The sequence below is a fragment of the Crocodylus porosus genome, unplaced genomic scaffold (assembly GCF_001723895.1).
Source record: "Crocodylus porosus isolate Cpor-Errol unplaced genomic scaffold, CroPor_comp1, whole genome shotgun sequence".
Taxonomy (NCBI): Eukaryota; Metazoa; Chordata; order Crocodylia; family Crocodylidae; genus Crocodylus; species Crocodylus porosus.
Genome location: NW_017728910.1, coordinates 44,856,222 through 44,876,467, shown reverse-complemented (window position 1 = coordinate 44,876,467; position 20,246 = coordinate 44,856,222). Strand labels below are relative to the sequence as shown.

Here is a 20,246-nt window from a genome sequence, read left to right as displayed (position 1 = left end):
CCCCCCACAAACCCCATGCCCACCCACATCCCACATATCCACACACCCACCCACACTCCCACACCTATTCACCCCCACAGACACACCCACACTCTCCCCCGCACCTGATGTACCCACATACCTACAGCCCCCACAAACCTATACCCACCCACCCCACTACAAGAGTAAGACTTCATTTTATGCTATTATATACAAACACCTCTATGCACACTACACAAATACATGTAAACCAGGACTAAAATATTTTTTGAAATCAAATTAATGAAGGGCTTCCAAGGGAGGTGGTGCTCTCCCCTACCTTGGGGGTCTTCAAGAGAAGGCTGGATAAGCATTTGGCTGGGGTCATCTGACCCTAGCACTCCTTCTTGCCCAGGCAGGGGGTCAGACTTGATGATCTGTTGAGGTCCCTTCTGACCCTAGCATCTATGAATCGATGAATGTTTTAGATGTTCACTTTTTAGAATATAATTTGGCATTCTTTTCGTTCCAAGATAGCAAAACCCCTTGCTAAAAGGAGTACTTTGGGGGCAAAGGGAGGGACTTCTGGTGGCAAAGGTCAGAGGTTAGGGGGCAGGACTTCCAGTCCCAAAATGGCAACCAGGGGGTGGGGTACCTGCCAGGGGACGGGACTACCCATGTGACCATCTACAGCTTGCCAAAACTTGGTAAGTGGCCCTCTGCTGAAATAATTGCCCACCCGTGTGCTAGGGTGATGTGCAGGTGGTTTAAATGTGGAGATAACTGCTAGGAGGCCATTTCTTCCTGCATGCTAGCCCATGCAAATCCAGAGCCTGAGGGGCTGTTGCACTGGGTGTTGTTTTGGGTCACATTCAGCACAGATATTCCTCTGACAGGTTTTCAGAAACCCAGTAAAAAAGGACTCCCTGTCTCTGGGAGTCACTTTCAGCTCCTGTTGGTGAGGGGCAGTTTTCTTGTACATGAGGGCATTGCTGGCTGTGTGGCCAGCTAGACTCAGTGCCAGCCGCACCAGATAGGATGTCCCAGATGTGTGTATAGGTGGGTAGTTGTGTGTGAGCGAATGCTAAGGCGTGCAGGAGATGGTCGGAGGAGTACAAAGAAGTGCAGCTCCCAAGATTGGGGTGAACATGGTCAATCTCCTGGCAGAGGGTGTTGGGGGGCTTCTCCTCCTCCCCTGGACTGTTGGCCTCACCTGGAGAGGGGGGCAGTAGTGCTGTGGAGGGGTAGGGCTGCTGCAGGTACAACCTGTACCCCTAGCAGCTCTGCTCCTGTCCCGCTGGCCCCCAGTGCAGAGCAGAGCAGGGGTGCTGCCCAGCCAGGGAGAACAGGTTGTAGCTCCTGTATACCAGCCCTGCTCCTCCAGGGACAAGGTTGGGGTCTGTGGGGTGGAGACAGCATGGAGGGGGGAATGAGTTGGTGTGGAGGAGATGGTCCAATAGGGACTTGCAATGCTGGGGTGAAGGGACCCTCAGTTTCGATGACAGAGTGATAGCCTGGAAAGATCAGGAGATTTGGGAATTCTTGACATTCAGACTTCCCTGGAGCAGTAGCAAATGAAGCTGCCAGGCAGAAAAGCCTTGCAAAGCAGAGCCCTGCTTACACACAAAGCCCCCAGGAGCCCAAGGCTTCAACAGCTCATCCTGAAGAGGTTGTGCAGAGCTAGATTGCACTGGGACAACAGACTCCTGTCACAGGATCCCCATGCCTGGAGACCACCAATGAGGATTGGTGCATGGAGCAGCTGGCGGAGGGTGAGGCTGGACTAGGGAGCTTAGGGCCAGTCTTCTCACATTCATTAGCGCTGAGAAAAGGGGAAAGAAGTGCTGTTGGTGGCAGCCAGCAGTAAACTGTAGCCAATTTGGAGCAGAGAAGAAAGGAGCTGACTGGCCCTGGTCCCTCATCTGTGTGGTCTGTGGGGCGGTACAGCAAGGCCATAAGAACCCTTGACAGTTCTGCTTTTCCAGTCCATTTTTCCTTCTCTCCCCCTTCCTGTAGCACGGCCAATCCATTTTTTTTTTGTTTCCTGCAGCGGCTTTTCCTTTACTGAGCTGTAGGTCCAGGCACTAGGCAAATGCGTGTTCTCAGAAAGAGCGAGGCAGTATTAATACCAGCCACCCAGCCAGAAAGGTCATGAACACGTTTGAAACCTGACACAGAATAAGCCCATTTGTATGATATACATCCACAGGCCAAAAGTGAAGCACATCTCTCCACTCTCAAATGATGGATATTTTAGAAAAGGAATGGGAAGGAACTGAAATAAAGACCCCAGGAGAGAGCCCAGTGGAGGTGACTCCTGCCTCACAGACTAGAAGCAACTTTGAACAAAATAGCTGCTGAACTCTTTGCCCTTCTCTGCCGTCTGGCTTAGGTGGTTTCAGTAGAGCTGATCACAGCAGCATCTAGCCAGATTTTGGGGGATGACCAAACCATAAAAGGTAAACAATGAACTCTCCTTGAAACCAATGAGATTTAGACACCAAACCTACTTAGGTGTTCTTATAGACCCCACTAGACACCTATACACATCTTCAGGCATCTAAATATCTTTGAATTCTGGCCTTAATTGCCAGCTGCAAAGCAACCCGTAGTGAGCTATGGATGTGGTGCTGAGCATTTGAAGTGCAGAGGAACTGCACACAGACAGAGAAGAAGAATCAGTTTTCCAGCTGTGTGTTTTTTACCTTCCACTTACACCAGGCCATTCTGTAGCTGGTTGGAGAGTGATGTGCAGCTTGTGGATTCATTGATACTCATGTGAGAGGTGGGCTAGCCATAAATAATGCAGTCTGGCCTAACAGATTTTTTCCACTTTTTCAGGCTTTCATGACCTAATGAAAAGACTTAGGTGGCAATAGAGGAGTGGGGGAAGGTTGCAAAAGAGCAGTATTCTGTAGCAGATATTATGGAGGAGTGAAAAATACTGACTGTCTAGTATTTCTCAGGCTTTGGGGGGTGGAGGGGACAGGAACTAATGCATTTCAAAACATCAAAGATTTGGTAAAGGCACAAGTCTGCATGCCCTTGTTAAAAGGCAGCATCCTCTACCTGGTCATTCTTGGTACTGATTTTGGCCAGTCATGGGTAACATTTATGAATAATGTAACTAGTTAAAGTTAAAAGTTAGCAGCCTTTAAAATTAATGTGAGTTGTTAGAAGTTAAATATTTCCACTTTCAGCTAGTTAAAAGTTAAAAAGAGGGTGACTAGTTAAAAGTTAAGTTGATTCATAAGCAATGCATGAAACACGGTGAATTGCCTCTGAGCATCATTTTTCATTTTCAAATGCAAGGAGTGGGTTTCTTTTCCATAAGCCCACAGAAGCACACTAATTTACTCAGAACTCACCCTGCTTTACCCGAAAACAACGTTACACTTGTCATACAGTTTTCAGAATAACAATTTACCAATACCTATGTAATATTAGACCCTTCTCACCCTCTCCATGTCAGACCATTGCCTCTCTATGTCAAGTACTTTGTAAAAGTCAATGCATCATGCAGGTATACCAGAATAACAGAAAGGAGATATTCATAGCCAGTTGACAAATGAAAGCTGTTTCCACAGAAAACCTCCATTGTTACAATTTTTATTGCTCAAATGGTAACAAAGGGGTATGAAATGCATCTGAATTAGAAATAATGAAAGTGTCTGAATATCAAAATTAGACTGAAATGAGAAAATCGGTTTAAATGAGAAAAAGACTGTTCGGTTGCATAGTAGAAACGGTTTAAACATGCATACTGTATTTCAGCAAAAGCTGCATTTCAAATTTGACAGCTGACAGTTTTCCTCATCTGTCTTGCAAAACTTAGCCCCCACTACTGAACAGTCGCTCTACATGGGCAGATGAGGGAATGCTTGTGCTATAATGGATGGATAGCTTTTTCATAGTAGGTGACATCTTAAATAAGTTTTTCACAGATAAGAAGTAATGCTCAACTTCTTGGGCCCTGGGCTGCTGGTTCTGATCTTCGTTAAAATTTAAAAAGTCATCATCTGCTTCACCCGCACTACTTGCTCCCACTCTTACTGGGATCAATGTCTCTGCTTGCTTGTGCTTGTTCCCTCTCCTGCAGCCAACTGGCTGCCCCGTTGACTTCTGCAAATGCACAGAAAATGCCCGCGTGCACTAAGGAACTCTGGGACGTGTAGTTCTTAAGAGACCAGTTCGCGTAGGTTTGCGCACTACTCTGTCTCTCAACCAAGAAGTCCTAGAGTTTTGATAAAGAAATATTGTTCCATGCAAGTCCTAGAGAGTGGCTGTCAGGAAAAACTCTGGGAAAGCCGGATTTCATTTTTTTTAAACTTATACTTTTCAAAAGTTAAAGTTAACCTTCTTTTTAACTAGTTCAAGTTAAAAGTTGACAGCTGAAAAATGTGACTAGTTAAAGTTAAAGGCTAGCCATGTCTTTAACTTTTTAATTAACTAGTTAATTCCTGTGACTGATTTTGGCAGCAAGGGAACAGACCCCATTCCACGCTGCTCAGATTCCTGGAAAACCACTCATGTGCCTAGTTTCAAAAAACATTTATCCCATAGTTAATGCTGGCTGTTCAATTGCCATGGACTGATCTTGAAGAGCTAAAGGGGTGTTATTAAGTTCTGACTCTTGCTTACAAATCATACTCATTTTGACTGTAAAGCACCTAATCCTAGGTGGTATAGTAGTCTCTGGCCCTAAGTGCAGCTCTGTTCCACCACACTCAAGGCCCTGAAAATCCATGAATACATCTGCTTTTGTAATACCTTATCCTTAAGATGTGGGTCACAAAAAGCAATGAATAGCAGGAGGACCCAACCACCTTTTGTACTAACAATTTTTCAGGGGCTCAGAAAGAATAGGATCACAGTCAAGTAGCCAATTCACTTAAATGCCTAATAGGTGGACTAGAATCTGGGTTTGAGAGTTTGAGGGGAGTTAAGGGAGAACTTAAGGAAAATTCAGACCATCGCCTTAAGCGGCTGTTGTCCTGCAGTCTTGATGGACGTGATCTCCCTAGTTTTTCTTCCTCTCTTTTCAGGGCTTGTTAAGACAGCTGGTCCTGTTGCCAGGATCTGATGCTACCTCAAGGATATGCACTAACATGAACCTTAAGCTAGCGGTGCTCTCCATCCCCCCAGTACTACAGGACCTCCCAGTGAAGCCAGGAAGCAATGAGGTGCTGAAATACCCATACGGTCAGTAAAACAAAACAGAGTTCTTGAGGCGCTTCACCGTCTTGCATTAGCAAATCTTTTGAACAGGCCTCCCTGGGGCCGCCTAACTGTATGTGACCTGATGTTAGTCTGATGGAAAAGCAGAATGAGGTGGTTGGATTGCAGTTTTAAGATAGGAGTTACAAGTTATTTTGTGTCTCAGGGAAGGAATTCGTATTTTCCATTTCCATTTTTATATATTCTTTTGCTTTCTCCTCATCTTTTTGGAAACTCATAGAATCAGTGCCTTGCATTTGAACAGAGCAATCTTGAGTGAATCATGCCAGTGAAATTATTCTGTACCAAGCATGGGAAGGGATATAGCTGTAGCTCTTTTCTCACAAGAAAAAACACCGCTTGAGTAACAGTGGGTGCATCTGCATGTGCATCTGCATGCTATTTGGCTTTACTGCACAGTAGATTTACTACCTGCATATGCAAGTAGTAAATTTACTACACAGTAAACTAATTTACTGCACAATAAGCACCTTCCTGTGTAGGCAGTGATGCCTTACTGTGCAGTAGCTTAGTGTACTGCGCAGTAAAGCATCTCATATAGACATGGCCAGTAAGATACAAAATAATGCATTTCCTTAAGCCATTTCCTTTCAGTACATTATAGAAAGATTAACACAAGAGCGGTAGCACAGTTTGAAGGAGGAGAGTGCTGTGGCTATATGGAATGGTGCTGAAATGTTAAAGCCCTAGCGGTTGGTCTTGATGACCACTGCAAAGTTTACGGCACGCTGAGCAAAGATTTCAAGCCATGAAACATTGCATCACATTTTTCTGAATGTATTTTTGACTTGTCACCATTCTAGTGTGACTCCCCACAGGAACAGCAGATCTAATCAAATCTACTGGTGCCAGTGAAATTGATCCCTAGTTTTAGGATTGGTAAAATAGGGTGTGGGTTGCTAGCCCTTAGTAGTTAGTGATGGGAAGTAGTCCCCAAGCCTGTTTTTGTGAGGGCCATTGGGATGACCTAGAGAGGAAAATTGGTGTCTATAGCAGATCAGAGGCCACTCATCCAATACATCTACAAGCCAAACTTCAGTAGCATTCAAAGTTAACAGCTTGTTTAAATAAATGGAGAGTGCTCAGGCAATTTGGGGCTCTCATTTTGGTTGTTTTGAGCAGACTCGGGCAGGCGGTGCTGCCATGCCATGTATTGTGTCCGTGTCCTTTGTTATCACAACAGATGATCTGACGTTGTGGCAAGGGGTGATTTCAAGTGCACCGGGAGGATATAAGGCCTGCTCCTCCTTTTGGTTTCCCCAGTGAAACTCCATAGTCTTCAGTGAGCAATGCTTTATTTACACTGGTTTAAGTGTGAGGAGACCTCAGCCCAGAGCTTCCAGCATTACTGCAGAGGGGTGAGGCAGACCCCAGCGCAGTGAGATGTGAGGGCCCTCTACGTGCCCCTTGTGAAGGCTATGGCAGGCAGTGATGTGAGCCAGGCGATTCCTTCCTCTCAGCCTGAGTCACAGCAAGTTGCCCCCATGCCAGTGTGTAGGCAGTGGCTTAGAGAAACTGTACTAGCAGCAGGTGTGCAAGCAGGTCTGCCTCCCTCGGGACAGCCCTGACTGATCTCAGCCACTGTCATGGGGCAACAGAGGGGTTTCACAGGGAGTAGAGGTGACACCTCCTTCCCCTCACACTCGGGCAATAGCTGCACTGAGACCTTGAGTGTGGGAAGACGTTGGCTTTCCCTCTCTGTGCTCTTCTGGCCAGAAGACCCTGGGGCAGGCTGGGGCAGGCTGGGAAATGATGGGCTGCCAAAGTGGGCAATGCAGCAGCTGGAGAAGAGTTAGGAAGGAAGCGGGGCACAGCCAACAGCAACAGCAGAGCAGAGCTTGGAGTTAGCTTCTTGATACTGGAAAGAAAGACAGGACAGGCAGTCTTCTCCCACACTGCATGAGCTAAGGCCATCACTTAGCATGCCACATAACCACACGGGTCCTTTAAGCACCTCAGTGATCTCACTGAGCTCCATGGGGCTACACTGACGTGCTTTAAGTTAAACATGTGCCTCAGCGTTGTGCTCGACTGGGGGCCCATGCTACATAATCCACTCCATGCCTTAGCGGACTTAGCCTGGGCTCTGCTGCCTCCCACTGTGCACGTAGGGAAGGCAGCGAGCAAGAGCCATCGTTTTGGTCTTTCATTCCATCAGGGGCTTTAACGGGGCCTGTTTTGCTTTTGTTTGTGCTCAGAAGCCGAGATGAAGGTGACTTCTGGGTCCCGCCCGCCCTGCACCAAGACCGAGAAAGCGCAGTTCTGGTTTAACGTCTCTCAGAAGGGGCTGCATCTCTGTAACGGGAGTGCATGGCTTTCCATGCTAGAAGGTAAGGGGCACGGGGTACATGGATGGTTCTCCATTAGGGCTCTCTTTGGGCCTCCTAGCAGTGGAGAGAGGCAGAGTGTAAGGTCTTTGGGGCAGGGACCAAGGGAGGGGGTCACAAGGGACCTTAAATACCTACGTTCAAGAGAGGAATTGGCAGGGACCCAGCCTGACTGTTTTGGCAACAAGGCTCTCCTGCTGGCTATATTTTGGCCAGAACTGCCTCAGCTCTGGCATGCCCAGAGGCAGTACCTTCTTGGCTTACCCAAGAGTTTAGGCATTTGGGTTGTGCCTGAAGTGGAAGTTGTAAGATCTTTTCTGCTGGAAGTTTTCAGCTGCATGCCGGGCAGGCATTTGTCTGAGAGATTTTAGGGACAGGGAATCCTGCATCTGTGCAGGAGTTGGGCAAGTTAATTTCTAGATAGATTCACCAACACAGCATACGGCACTGGAGCAAGACTTAGGAGACCAGGCTGCCATTTCCAGCTCTTTTCTGGCCTGGTCTTGGGGAAGTCCCTTCTGCGTGCTGTACTTCACCCATTTCTAAATGGACATCTTTTTTCTGGATTGTGTAGACCAGTGGTTCTCAACTCTTTTAACCTATTTTCACCTCTCGGTGACTTTTGGGACTTTAGTGGCATGCATCTGAGAACCACTGAGCTAGAATCTAGCTGGTGCTGGGTGATGGTGGCAAGGGGCCTTACCTCATAGCGCCTCGCTTTTTTTGGCATTTGCCCTCACCCAGTCCTTGGTCTGTACCTGAGGGAGCAAGTGCCAGTGACCAGAGCCATGTCCACCCATGACCCCTCCCATGGTCCCAGAGCATTGGGAGCAGCTGGGGAGGGACAAGCCAGCCTGAAAAGGGAAGCCACATAGCTCAGTGTCTGTCTGTCTGTCTGTCTGCCTGCCTTCCAGAGCGTGCTTCTTTGAGTGCAGGGGCCAGTACAGGGACTGCAGTGGTTTGGGAAGCAGCCCTGGGTGGTCCCTCTCTGTAGGACACTGGAGTGCCCAGTGCCAGACAGGAGGAGTAGCAGTCTCTTACCTCCTGGCACAGAGGCCAGGCATGTCATCCCACTTGGAGGGAACTCATTAAGAATGACTGGTGGAGAATCACTTCCCCACATTAGAAGCAGCACCATCTTCTAGCTACTAGTCACTGGCATGTAAGTGGGCTTGTTGTACATGAAGAACTTCCTGAGAGAAGAAAAGTGAATGGACGGGTTGTACCAGTGCTCACTTGCCTGCTTGTGTAATGCTCTGAGAGATCTGGGACAGAAATCTGCCATTTATTAAGCATTACTCTTTTCTTATTCTGAAAGAGGACTTGAATACTACCAGCTTCTGCACAGCTGGGAGCTTCCAAGACCAGCTGCAACTCAACTCATCAATCCATCCTGCTATGTTGGAAGTAGCAGTCCTTTCAACTGGAGTTAGGCTACTAAAGTGCTGAGACCAATGCCTGTCACATTGACCACATTGTCTCATTCTTCCTTCTGCCTTTAGACACAGATGCATGACTGGGGCTCTCCGGAGCTGCTAAAGTGGAAATGAGAAATGACACTACTGCTTGTTCACTGTCATTGGGCTCTATCATGTTTTCTTGGGTAAAACCCTAATGAAACAACCACCCCATACTGACGTATCTCAGTGTTGGTAACTACACTGTAATCAGAATGTTCCTAAATGTACCTGCAGCTCTTTACAGATTGTGGGCTTGGACCTGTTCTGGCAGAGTGGTAAAGTGTGGGAAGTGGTATTTACTGAGCCCATTGGAATTTACTGCAAAGCCAGTTGGTATTGCCTGTACAGTGTTATTACTGGAAGTACAAAGGACTAGGAAAGCTGGTCAGCAGCAAAGATAGAACTTCAGTGCACAGCTCGGAGCCACTCCGTTCATCCCTCTGAGCCACGTGGTCTCCGTGATGTGGTTGGGGAGAAGGCAGTGTTTAGGATTCCTTGCATGTTTCAGATTATCTTAACTAATGAGCTATTCCAGTAGGTAAGTAGGTGTCTGTGCATACATGCACACCACATCCGTATCTCAAAGAGTGATATCAGCGTGCATGCTGTTTGCTCCTGGGCGGGGCTGTGAAGCAATGTCAAGCACTCCTACCTTCTCCATTTCAAGATCCAGTTTTAAATCAGGGACTTTCTACTCCTTGTGGGCTAGTTTGAATTGTGCTGCTGTAGCACTATGTATAAGATGCAGTAGTGTAACAGGAGGTGAGCAACCAGGGCACCAGCCCCAGTCATCCACTTAAAAGGGGCACAAAAGTGACAGCTTCAAGCCCAGCCACCATGGCTGCCACAGCTGGCCTGGTCTCTGTTACGACACCTGCCACCAGGACACAGAACCTGGTTGTGTTACAACAATGTTTAGGACCTCTACCAAGATCTGTCAACCCTGGAGAACGGCCACAGAACTGCCTGCCTGCTGCCACTCCCACAACATGCTCATGGTAAAATTGGGGAACTGTGGCCTCGATAGCACAACAGTCTGTTGACCAGGAAACTGGCTTCGAGTCAGGACCTAGAGGGTAATAATAGATGGAACAAAGGCAACGTGGCACTTGGTGGCCAGTGGCATCCCTCAGGGCTCAGTACTCAGACCAATACTTTTTAACATATTCATTAATGATTTGGATTCAGGTGTTAAAAGTAGGCTGGCAAAGTGCAAAGATGACACCAAATTACAGGGGACTGCAGTCACACTGGAGGATAGGCTGGGGATACAGGCTGACCTGGACAGGCTTGCAAGGTGGGCGGATCAAAACATGAGGATGTTCAACACCAAGAAGTATAAGGTGCTCCACCTAGGGAGAAACAACCAGCAACATGCTTACAGGCTCGACATAACAGCTATGAATCCATTAGACATCTCCATTTTGGCCTAGGCTCCTAGACTTGAAATGAACCCTAGGCTCTTAGACTTGGGTGTTGAGTCTGCATCATGGCACTCTATACCAGCAGTGCCCGATTTTCTAGCCCCATGGGTGGTATGAGTGGTGCAGGCTTGCTCCACAAGCTGGATCCTGTGTGGGGCCAGCAAGTGAGGTCAGTCCCTTGGTGTGCTGGCCTGGTCCTGCACATTCAGATCCCACCACCTGCAGGTACCTGAATCCTGCCGTGTGCTGGCTTGACTCCACAAGCCTGGATTCAGCTACATGCTGGTGCCATCTATCATGCAGGGCTCCTCACAGGTCCAGAAATTTGGCAGCAGGGGAACAGCCATTGCTCCCACCATTCCCTTACCACTAGATTTCTGGACTGGGGGTCCTTAGGCTGGATGACATGGCTCCATAGGCTGGTTCTGGCCTCCAGACCAGGGGTTGAGCGCCCCTGATCTGGACTATCACTTAAGCACTGCATCCCTCACATCATAACTACCAGGCTGTGGGCTAGGCTTAATGGATCCCCTTACCTGTTGCTTTAACACACTTGGGGAGTCAAGAAAATTGGATCCCTGAGGCTAGAAGGAAGAATAGGTGAAAGGTTGTATGACTGTGGTCCAGTGAGGTAGACACTCACCTAGAAGAAGGCAGTTCACCAGGAGGGCTGTTTCCCCCCACAGCTTAGCCCACTGCCTGATGGATAGGGCACTTTGCTGACCAAACAGTATGGCCTATGTGGAATAGTTGTAGGTCAGCAGTACATTATTTAGCCTTTTATTTTTAAGCCTTTTACTGTGGGGACCCTAATATGTGTAGGGTGGCTACAAAGCGCCATGTAAAATGTCACCAATCTAGCTTCCAAAGAACCTTGGAACACTGCTAAATTCAGAGGATACCTGTTTTTAAGCTATGCTTGATATTTCTCTTCCTGTTTGTGATTTCCTAGCCAAAGAGAGGCTGGACTACGTGGAAGAATATCAGAACCTGGTCACCAATTCTGAAACCCTGGGCATTGAGATCTTTGCCATTCCGGAGGTGGGACTCTTTGCGGCAACAGCCAACCGACAGACTCCACCCGGGTCAGCTATCTACAAGTGGATGGATGGGAAGTTTGTATCCTACCAAAATATTCCAACCTACCAAGCTCAATCCTGGAAATATTTCACAATAGGAAAAAAGGTAATTCCACTTCTAGGCTTTTTGTGGTGCTATGTTAAATTACCAACACTGTCTGCTGGCTGCTTCTCAGGAAGGCCAACCCACATTCGAGTCACAGCTGAGGGAAAGTTTCAGGGATAAATCCTCATAACGCCACTTACTTCAGTAGAGATACATGGATACACATCAGGTGAGGATCTATCCCAGTGTTGGTTGCAAATCTGCACTTGTATCACAGGGGATGGTGAAGGGAATGTTACATTTTTTTTTTACCATAGTTAAAAAATTAAGATCAGAAATCCTAGCTGTGCTCATATGAAGTACCTGACCCTCTATGGGAAGAAGATAATTGTGTTTATTTCTCTTTAGTACTCACAACTTATCATTCAATCCTTCTGAAATTACAGTTCTCCAGGGCCTGTGGGTCTATAAGAAGCCTTGGAGCCCATAATTTTCCTCTCAAGAGTCGATGAAACAACCTGCTGCAGCTCAAAAAGTGCCCATTTGTTGCTGCTAATTTCTGGCTAGTTCTCTGTTCTTGTCTTAGACATTAGTAAGAGTGAAGCCCTATTTCATCTGATGTCCCTAAATGGCTCATACACAGCCACAAAGCTGCAGGTTTGGGGCATTTATGCACAATTTGGGAACAGAAGACCCAGAATCTAGGCCCCTTGCATACTTTTCATATGAGGTTCATAATGTGACTTTTGCATGTGGGATTCATGTATCTGGAAGAGCTGTTATAGTGACAGATTTTAATGAGTTTATTGGGTACGGACTTGGCCACCTTCATGGATGGCTGTGAATTGTGCTCTGGGCACGTTCTGAATACATGTCTGGAAAAGATAGATGTACAAACCTCAGCAGAACTTGGAGTGTCTCTACCTGAACCTCCTAGACTCTGAGCAGGGCTATTCCTTCATACATCAGATGGAGAACCTCCCTGGCATCATTTTAACACTGATCTAACTCCATGGATTCTCCAGTCTAGTGGGGGCCAGCCTTTTTGGCAGGCATGCCACACATTAGCCCCTCACCCTCCCTGGGTGCCACTTCAATCTATTTCCCTTCCCCAATCTGCTGCTCAGCTTTCTATTCCCTGCCCTGTGCTCCCTGACTGATTTGATGCTCTGCTTTCTGCTCCTTGCCCTATCTGCCACTGTTTCGCCAGTCACCTCTGGCACAAGCCACACCAAAGGCAGCCCAGGCCTCCTGTATACTGCAGGTTGGCCACCCTGCTCAGTATATTGTATGTTACAATATAGATAGATCATCTTCCCTGCACCAGTTTCTTTTACAGTAGATTTGTGTGCGATTATTATGTGTGTTATTGTGAGACTGTCACATTTTAATTTCCCCTTTAACTCCAATCTAGTCCCTCTGAGCACATCCCCCTTTTCCAACAATAAAGGTTGCTCATCTCTCTTACCCTTAGGTCCTTCTCATAGTGTCTGCTTCAGTGTCTCAAACAGGCACAGGCAGCCACCTTCCTTTCTCAGTTGAGAAGATCTCTTCTATTCCTGTCCTAAGCCGTGGCAAAACAGCTATATAACTTAATTGGCACCTCCAAGTAGCATCATCCAGGTACTGTTTCTTAGCCCCTTTGAAGAGTTTACTGAAAAGCTGCTTCTCTGCTGCTATGTTGCTTTCCTAATAATCCTGCCATTCATCTAAACCTCCATATGTGTGTTGCAAACATTTCCCAGGACCCATGTACATGCAAACGCCCTTAAATAACTACAGATCATTACTCCTCCCCACCCCATCCTTCCCAGTGACTTCTTGCTCTGCAGAGCATTTGCATATTGTACTCTTTACCAGGCAGAGGCATACTTGCACATGCTGAATATAGATTTGTGTTCAGCGTTAGGTTGTGTTTGTATCTGGAGGCCATGATTTCTGCAGGATGTTCAAGAACACTGAAATTCAGAAAATGCCTGGTGGATTGGGGAGTGAGGAGTTGGTTGGTAAGAGAAAAGCAGCTACTTCCTACACAGATTTAGATTGGGAATTCATGTCTCGAAGGCCACTGTAATAGCTGGGTAGCAGGGTTCAGAGAGCACAGACCCAGGCAGGAAACATGTCCTAGGTTTTCCACGATGGCGAAGTGAGCCTGCACTTTGCAGGCAGCCAGTGGCTCTGTGCAGCTGAGACTGCTGTGAGTATTGATCCGTTCCAGTCTACCCAAGCCAAGTTTGCTTGTCCCTTTCTGTTCAGGGAGGTGTTGCCAGAACTGGTCAGCTTGGTTTTCAGAGCGGCTCACTGGCCACAGTTTTCAAGAACGTCCAGCCTTCAGCAACTCCTTTTGTCCTATTATGCTCCTTAGACAATCTGGCTTTGGTTGTGAGTGCAGACACTTTGAACATTTGGCCCTGAGCTATCCAGGCCTTGATGGTGTGTCTCAGCCTGTGGTGCTCAGCTTCTATAATGAAATTTGAGGGCTTAGTTAGGGGATTCTCTCCACTAGGCTTAAGACAGCTGCTACTGTCCTATTAAAATTTGGATCGCAGAAGACTCCCAGGCCGGATAACTATAGCACCCCCAGAGCCTGTCTGGTCTTCTTGGACTATATCCAGCTCCCCAGACACCCTCTCAGTGACTGCCCCAGCACAGCTAAAGAAGCCCCTTGTGCACTGGTTCTCATTCACCGTTCCATAATGAAGAAAACAATTGTGGTGGCCTATCCATAGCTCTCCTTCCTCCCTCTTCCTCACTGCTTGAGACTGCTGCAGTATTTTTTGGCCCTCCCTTCTGTCCAGTTCCACGTGTGAGTGAGGAGAATTGGCCAACTGAGCTTAAGGATCACAGCTATAGTCCATGGAGGAGACCCAGGACTACTGTATTTCTGGGGACATTTTCTAAAGGAACCTGTGTCAAGCCAAGAGTATCAGCTTATGTTTGCAGACAGGGATCCAAACAGAGCAAAACAAAAATCAGGAAGGGAGTAGGTGAAAAGTCCTTTGGACTGCTGCCTAAGGCACATTTTTTGTCTAGATGCCAAGTCTTCATGCTGCTTGGATTCCCTGCTTTTTTGCCTGCACCTTTGTCAAACATTGCACATTTGTATCCTTCTGTTGCTAGAAGGTTTCATTTGCAAAGAGGATACAGCATTCAAGGTCTTTTTAAAATGAACATACAGTCAAAGCGGCCTAGTGTCCCTGCTTGCTGCTTTTTAGGATTGTGTCTTCATTGCCTTCTGGCTCCTTAATATATAAAAAAACATGTCACAGATTCACTTCCCAGTTGCTTAGGGCTCAGCACAGAAGGCACCAAGCAACCTTAGGTGTTAATAAACTGCGTAATATACAAACCAATGCAGAGCTGCCATGTTATTATTCAGTATTACCAACCCCAAGTGTCATAAAATAATAAAACAACCCTCTGCTTCCCCGCTTCCCGGTCATTAGATTAAAGCAGAAAGTTAAAAACAGATTTTCATGAGAAAATTCTGATTCCTCAAAGCTGAAATTGTATGTGGGAAAGGTTTGGTGTGGGTCAATTTTGGAAAAAGAATTGAAGAGAAGTTTTGGAATTGTCAAAATATCCTTGTTGGAGATGGCTTCAATTTTGGTTGTCCTGATGCAATTTGTTTTCTGTGGTTGTTGGTTTACAAAAACAGTTTGAGCTATTTTGACTTTTCTTCCTAATTTGAGATGGGAAAATTATTCAAAATCTTGACAATTATTGCAGGATGAGAAAAACTGTTGCCTGCCCAAGTCTTTATAAAGAGAGGGTGAAATAGAGGTGGGGCTGAGGGGTGGGTGGGAGAGATGGCGCTTAGATCTAAGACACTGTTGCATGTTTTAGAGTTATTGGTAACTCAGAATCACAGGACCCATAATGCATACATATTAACAGCCTAATTAGTACCAGGCAGAAGGGGATGTTGATGGAGGTCTATTATAGATCACCAAAGCAAGCTGAAGACCGGGATGTGCTCCTTTATAACCACTTATAGATAGTGTGGGAAAAGAAGAACTATGTTGTAGAACTGTAGCATCATCCTCACTGTTACAGGCTGTATTTCATTCCCATTTGGGATTGTTCTAGCTGCCACATCCTGCCATTGGCTTTTGTTCTGCCTTTCTCTGAGCGATCCAAAAGCCTGCTGCAATCACAAGTCTCTACCCTCTGTGGGTCCTTAGAGGTCATGATCAAGTTGCCTCTTATCTTCTTCTTCAGTACTGCAAGCAGACTGGATTCTAGGCTCTTATAAAAAAGTGTTTTCCAAATCTTGAATCATTTTTGTAGCTGTTATCAGAGTCTTCCCTCCCCTCTTGGAAATGTGGATGTAGGAAGTGATTTTTGCAGTTTGCCAACAACAGGTGATATTTTACCAGGTCTTCTTGACAGGTATCTACCCCATGAAATCCAGGGAGTCTGATGTCCAGGTGTAGGAAGAGTCATTTACTTGCTCCTTTCTTCTGTCTGTGTTTTAGTGATACTAGGTCCTGAGTAGTCTGTTCCCAGTCCCTCTACCCCATCCTTTGTGGCCTCCTACAACCAAAGGGAAGGCAGTGACCCAGGCACAGAGAGGACAGAACAGATCTTTCATTCTTGAATGACATGGTTTGTGGGCATTATCTCACATATCCCACACCTCACCTCATAACTGCCAGCCAAATGGTAGTGACCAAGAGAGAGGGTTTGGTGATCTGATCCAGGGGTCTTGGGAGACAACAGGAAGGAGTCTTTCTGTGGAACTGACCAAGTGTGTGATCAGGTCCCTACATCTCAATATCTTTGTGCTGCAGTAGCAGGAAGAAAGATTCCTTTTGACTCAAAACGAGAAGAACTAGGTAGGATTGGAAATCAAGATGTGAAACTAGGTATTTCCCCTCAAGCTAAATCTGTAAAAAATGCTGTTCTTCAGAGCATCCTATGGACTTGAAGGTAATTACTTTGCAAGTGGGTTGTCTTTTATCAGTAATTCTCTTCCCAGCCCCAGATAATACATTAAACAGGAAAAACCCAATGTTCAGCCTGAATCACTCACTCCCATATCCAACCACTTGTTAAGATCCTTTGTAGGCTGGAATGTTTCATGTTATATTTTTCACTGTTGGGTAGAAATTAATAGAAAGGTTGGGTCTTCTGAAAATTAACCAGCCTTGCCTACATTTGAAGATGCTGACTACAGCATTGTTTCTTGGGTGTCTGCGGTTTCCCAGCCTAAGTTCAGTCATCCCAGCAAATTAGACACCGGTCATGAGGATCATAATTAGTCAGGGGTCAGTTAACACATAATTGGTCCAGGGATTCTTCTTAATTGGGTCTGTTACAGAAACATAACCTATGAGAGGTTATGTTTGAGAGGAAAACCCATGGAGATGAAATGAATAAATCATGGGAGGACAGTAATACAGTGATTACACAGGTCCATCCATCCTCTCCTTAATGTTTGTGAAATCTTTGAAATAGGAAATAGCTGAAAGGTAGAAAAAGCAGCTTTTGTTGAAGGAATATGGTCAAGCTTGTTGCAATTTAGAATTAGCCTATAGCAGCTGGGATGCATTAACTTACTGATTGCAACCGTATGAGTCTTTCCTTTTTGTTTTTCAAAGTCAATCCATGCTGTAGGAAGAAATTGAAAACTCCTGTTGTATGGCTTTTATGCAACTTACTACAAACATAGCATTGCATGCCAGCCATGGGAGGAGGCTGCCCACTTGTAGTTGATTATTTAGTGACTTCTCTGCTAAGGGCTACATACAATTTTAGGTCTGTAGCAAGGTTCAGTGAGAAATAACACCACAGTTCTTTTACCCCACATCTGTCATTTTTATGTCTACAAATGAAAATGTCCTCTGGATGTATGTAGGTGGTACAGGTATTTCAGAGAGAATGATTTCTTGCTCAACCTAATCCTAGAGAGTGAACAAACAAGGACAAGCAATATTGTGATGGGTGATTTGTTTGTGCCAGGGAACAATAAGTACTGAAAAAGCACCTCACTTGTCTATCTCTTCTGTCTTAGTGCAAGAATAAAAGATGTGCTATCACTTTGTGCAAAATGGTTTTCATTGAGCCTACTCAAACTTTAGGTATTGTTCAGTGCCAGATAAATCTCATTCATGTGTGTAAGAGAGATCACCCAGGGACTTACTAAAATTCATGAGTTACTCATACTGAGCAAGATGAAGGACATCTCTTCTCTGCTATGGACTGGAGAGAGAGAGGCCAGGAGATAGAGGAGGATTCTCTATAGGAAGACAGGATGGAATTCAATTTGGACCTCCAAGCAAAAACGCAGCCTGGTGCCCTCAAAATCTTGGTATGACAGCATGAATCTTTTATATTAATGTGACCATTATTAAAATTGGTAGGCTAAACAAATTATATGAAAGATGTTTTTCTTTCTATGTTGGAACGTGGCAGCAAAATAATGAGCAACAGCTACCTGATCATCATTACGTATGAGCAGATGTCCTTTCTGAATCAGACATGAGGCACTTGTGCGGGGCATTGTGGTATGAGCTATACTTGTTGCTATGGTGATGGCCATCTCATTTCTACATCGTTTTTATCAGAGAATGAACTGTAGTGCTATTTTGGATGCAAAAGAGAACTGGAGCGGTTCTATTCTGCCTGCCTATGTCAGGAATTTCTGAGATGCCCATTGCAACAGCATCAGAGTACTTCCAATTTCTTTGCTGTTGCTCAGAGCTGTGAGGGTTATATTGGTTGTATAATCCCATGCACGGGTACAGTCTGGGGACTGACTGGCTAAGCAGCAGCTCTGCAAAAAATGACCTGGGGGTTAAAGTGGACAAGAAGCTGAATATGAGCCAACAGTGTGCCCTTGTTGCAAAGAAGGCTAATGGCATACTGGGCTGCATTGGTAGGAGTGTTGCCAGCAGATCAAGGGAAGTGATTCTTCGTTTCTATTCTGCACTGGTGAGGCCACATCTAAAGTCCTGTGTCCACTAGTTTTGGGGCTCCCACTACAGAAAGCATGTGGACAGATTGGAGAGTCCAGCAGAGGGCAATAAAAATGGTTTGGGTGCTAAGGCACATGACTTGTGAGGAGAGGCTGAAGGAACTGGGCTTATTTAGTCTGCGGAAAAGGAGACTGAGAGGGGACTGAATAGCAGCCTTCAACTCCCTGCAGGCTGGTACCAAAGAGGGTGGAGCTGGACTGTTTTCAGTAATGGCTAATGACAGAACAAGGAGCAGCGGGCTCCCATTGTAGCAAGGGGAACTGAGTACAGATATTAAGGAGAATGATCTCATGAGAAGGGTAGCAAAACACTGGAACAAGTTACCCAGACAGTTTGTGGCACCTCCATCCTTTAAGACCTGGCTAGGTGAAAGCCTTGGCTGGGATGAACTAGTAGGGGTTGGTCCTGCTTAGAGCAGGTAATTGGACTAGATGTGACCTTCTGAGGTCCCTTCCAACCCTCACTGTCTATGTTTCTGTGCCTCCTCATGCCATGTTTGGTATCAGGAAGGAATTCTACCTCCCAGTGAGATTGGCATGGAGTGTGGTTTCTGCCTTCCTCTGTAGCAGGGGGGCATGGCCTTTTCTCATTTTCTATGATTATATGACTGAGAATGTATCTGGTGGCTGTTCAGTGCCCTTTTGGAAACTTGCTGGTGGCCTCAGTCTAGTCCCTAGTTGGCAGCTGGTCCCACCACAATGCATCAGCCTTACGCTTGGCACTCACTCTTCTTGTTCTCCATCACACTAGAAAGCTTGAGTGCTGAATGGACCTGGAGCTGCAAGTACCGGGGCTGTGCCCAAGTCCTTTGGAACAACTGCTGTGCTGATGTATCCCTCCTTCCTGCATGCCTGCTCTTTTTCTCTTCTGCTGCCCTATTTTGTCTTCTGCCACAGGGCTGGAGGAAGGTCTGAAGCCTTAGACCCATGCAAGACAAGCTTCAATACGTTGGTCTGGATGTTGTTTGTCATCTTGCATTATCCAGCAAGGCACTTACAGAGTTACTTGGTGCCACTTTGACTAATACTTAAATCATCAAGAAGTTATTTCACACAGTCATTTCTTGTTCCTCAAGTTCCTCGAGTCCCTGCAGTAAAAGTTGTATGACTTGACCCATGATGGCACTATAAGCAGCCAGCTGCTCTGTAGGAATCATGTCCAGCTTGGCTGATCTGGGGTTGTATCTTTCTATAATGATAATGGATAGTGGAGAATGACTTTTTTATATAATGTACCAGATATGTATTTTTGTTTTGAGAAACTTGCCCCCCATACATTGTCAGTTGGATCCATTGTTGGTTGGGCTAGTTAAAGCTTTCCTTTCTTCTGGAGTGGTAAGGGGTATGTTGGCAAATATGGATCCAGAAGCGTGAATAGGAGCCTTGCTACAGACTTGAATTGAAGGTTGCCCCCTGCGATAAATGGGTCCCTGGTCATTTGTACTAGGGAGCCAAAAGGGGCTGGACGTGATGTTAGCCATATTGTTCCCTGGCTACAGAACCAAACTAGCCTGGTGAGCGTTTGACCTGAGGAGCAAAGGCTAGCTTTCTGCTAAGAAGCAGTTGCTGGAAACTGAGGTGGTTGTGGTGAGGCTACCCTTGTATCAGGCAGCCCTCAGATATCCTTGATCCTTCCCAGTTCGGCTCCAAGTTTGAGCCTGGAAACTGTGCTAGTCCCACCATTTCATGATCTCTATCTAACAACGCACAAATATATCCATGAAACATCCAGTAG

General features: G+C 46.1%; 1 protein-coding gene across 1 annotated transcript in view; it reads left to right on the top strand.

The window, feature by feature from the left end:
- Nucleotides 1-20,246, top strand: part of TSPEAR (thrombospondin type laminin G domain and EAR repeats) — a 66,169-nt gene that overhangs the window by 24,535 nt on the left and 21,388 nt on the right. Inside the window, exons 5-7 of the mRNA XM_019533111.1 lie at nt 5,004-5,160; nt 7,395-7,526; nt 11,360-11,592. Of these exons, the coding sequence (XP_019388656.1) occupies nt 5,004-5,160; nt 7,395-7,526; nt 11,360-11,592 (522 nt within the window). The remainder of the gene's footprint in view (nt 1-5,003; nt 5,161-7,394; nt 7,527-11,359; nt 11,593-20,246) is intronic.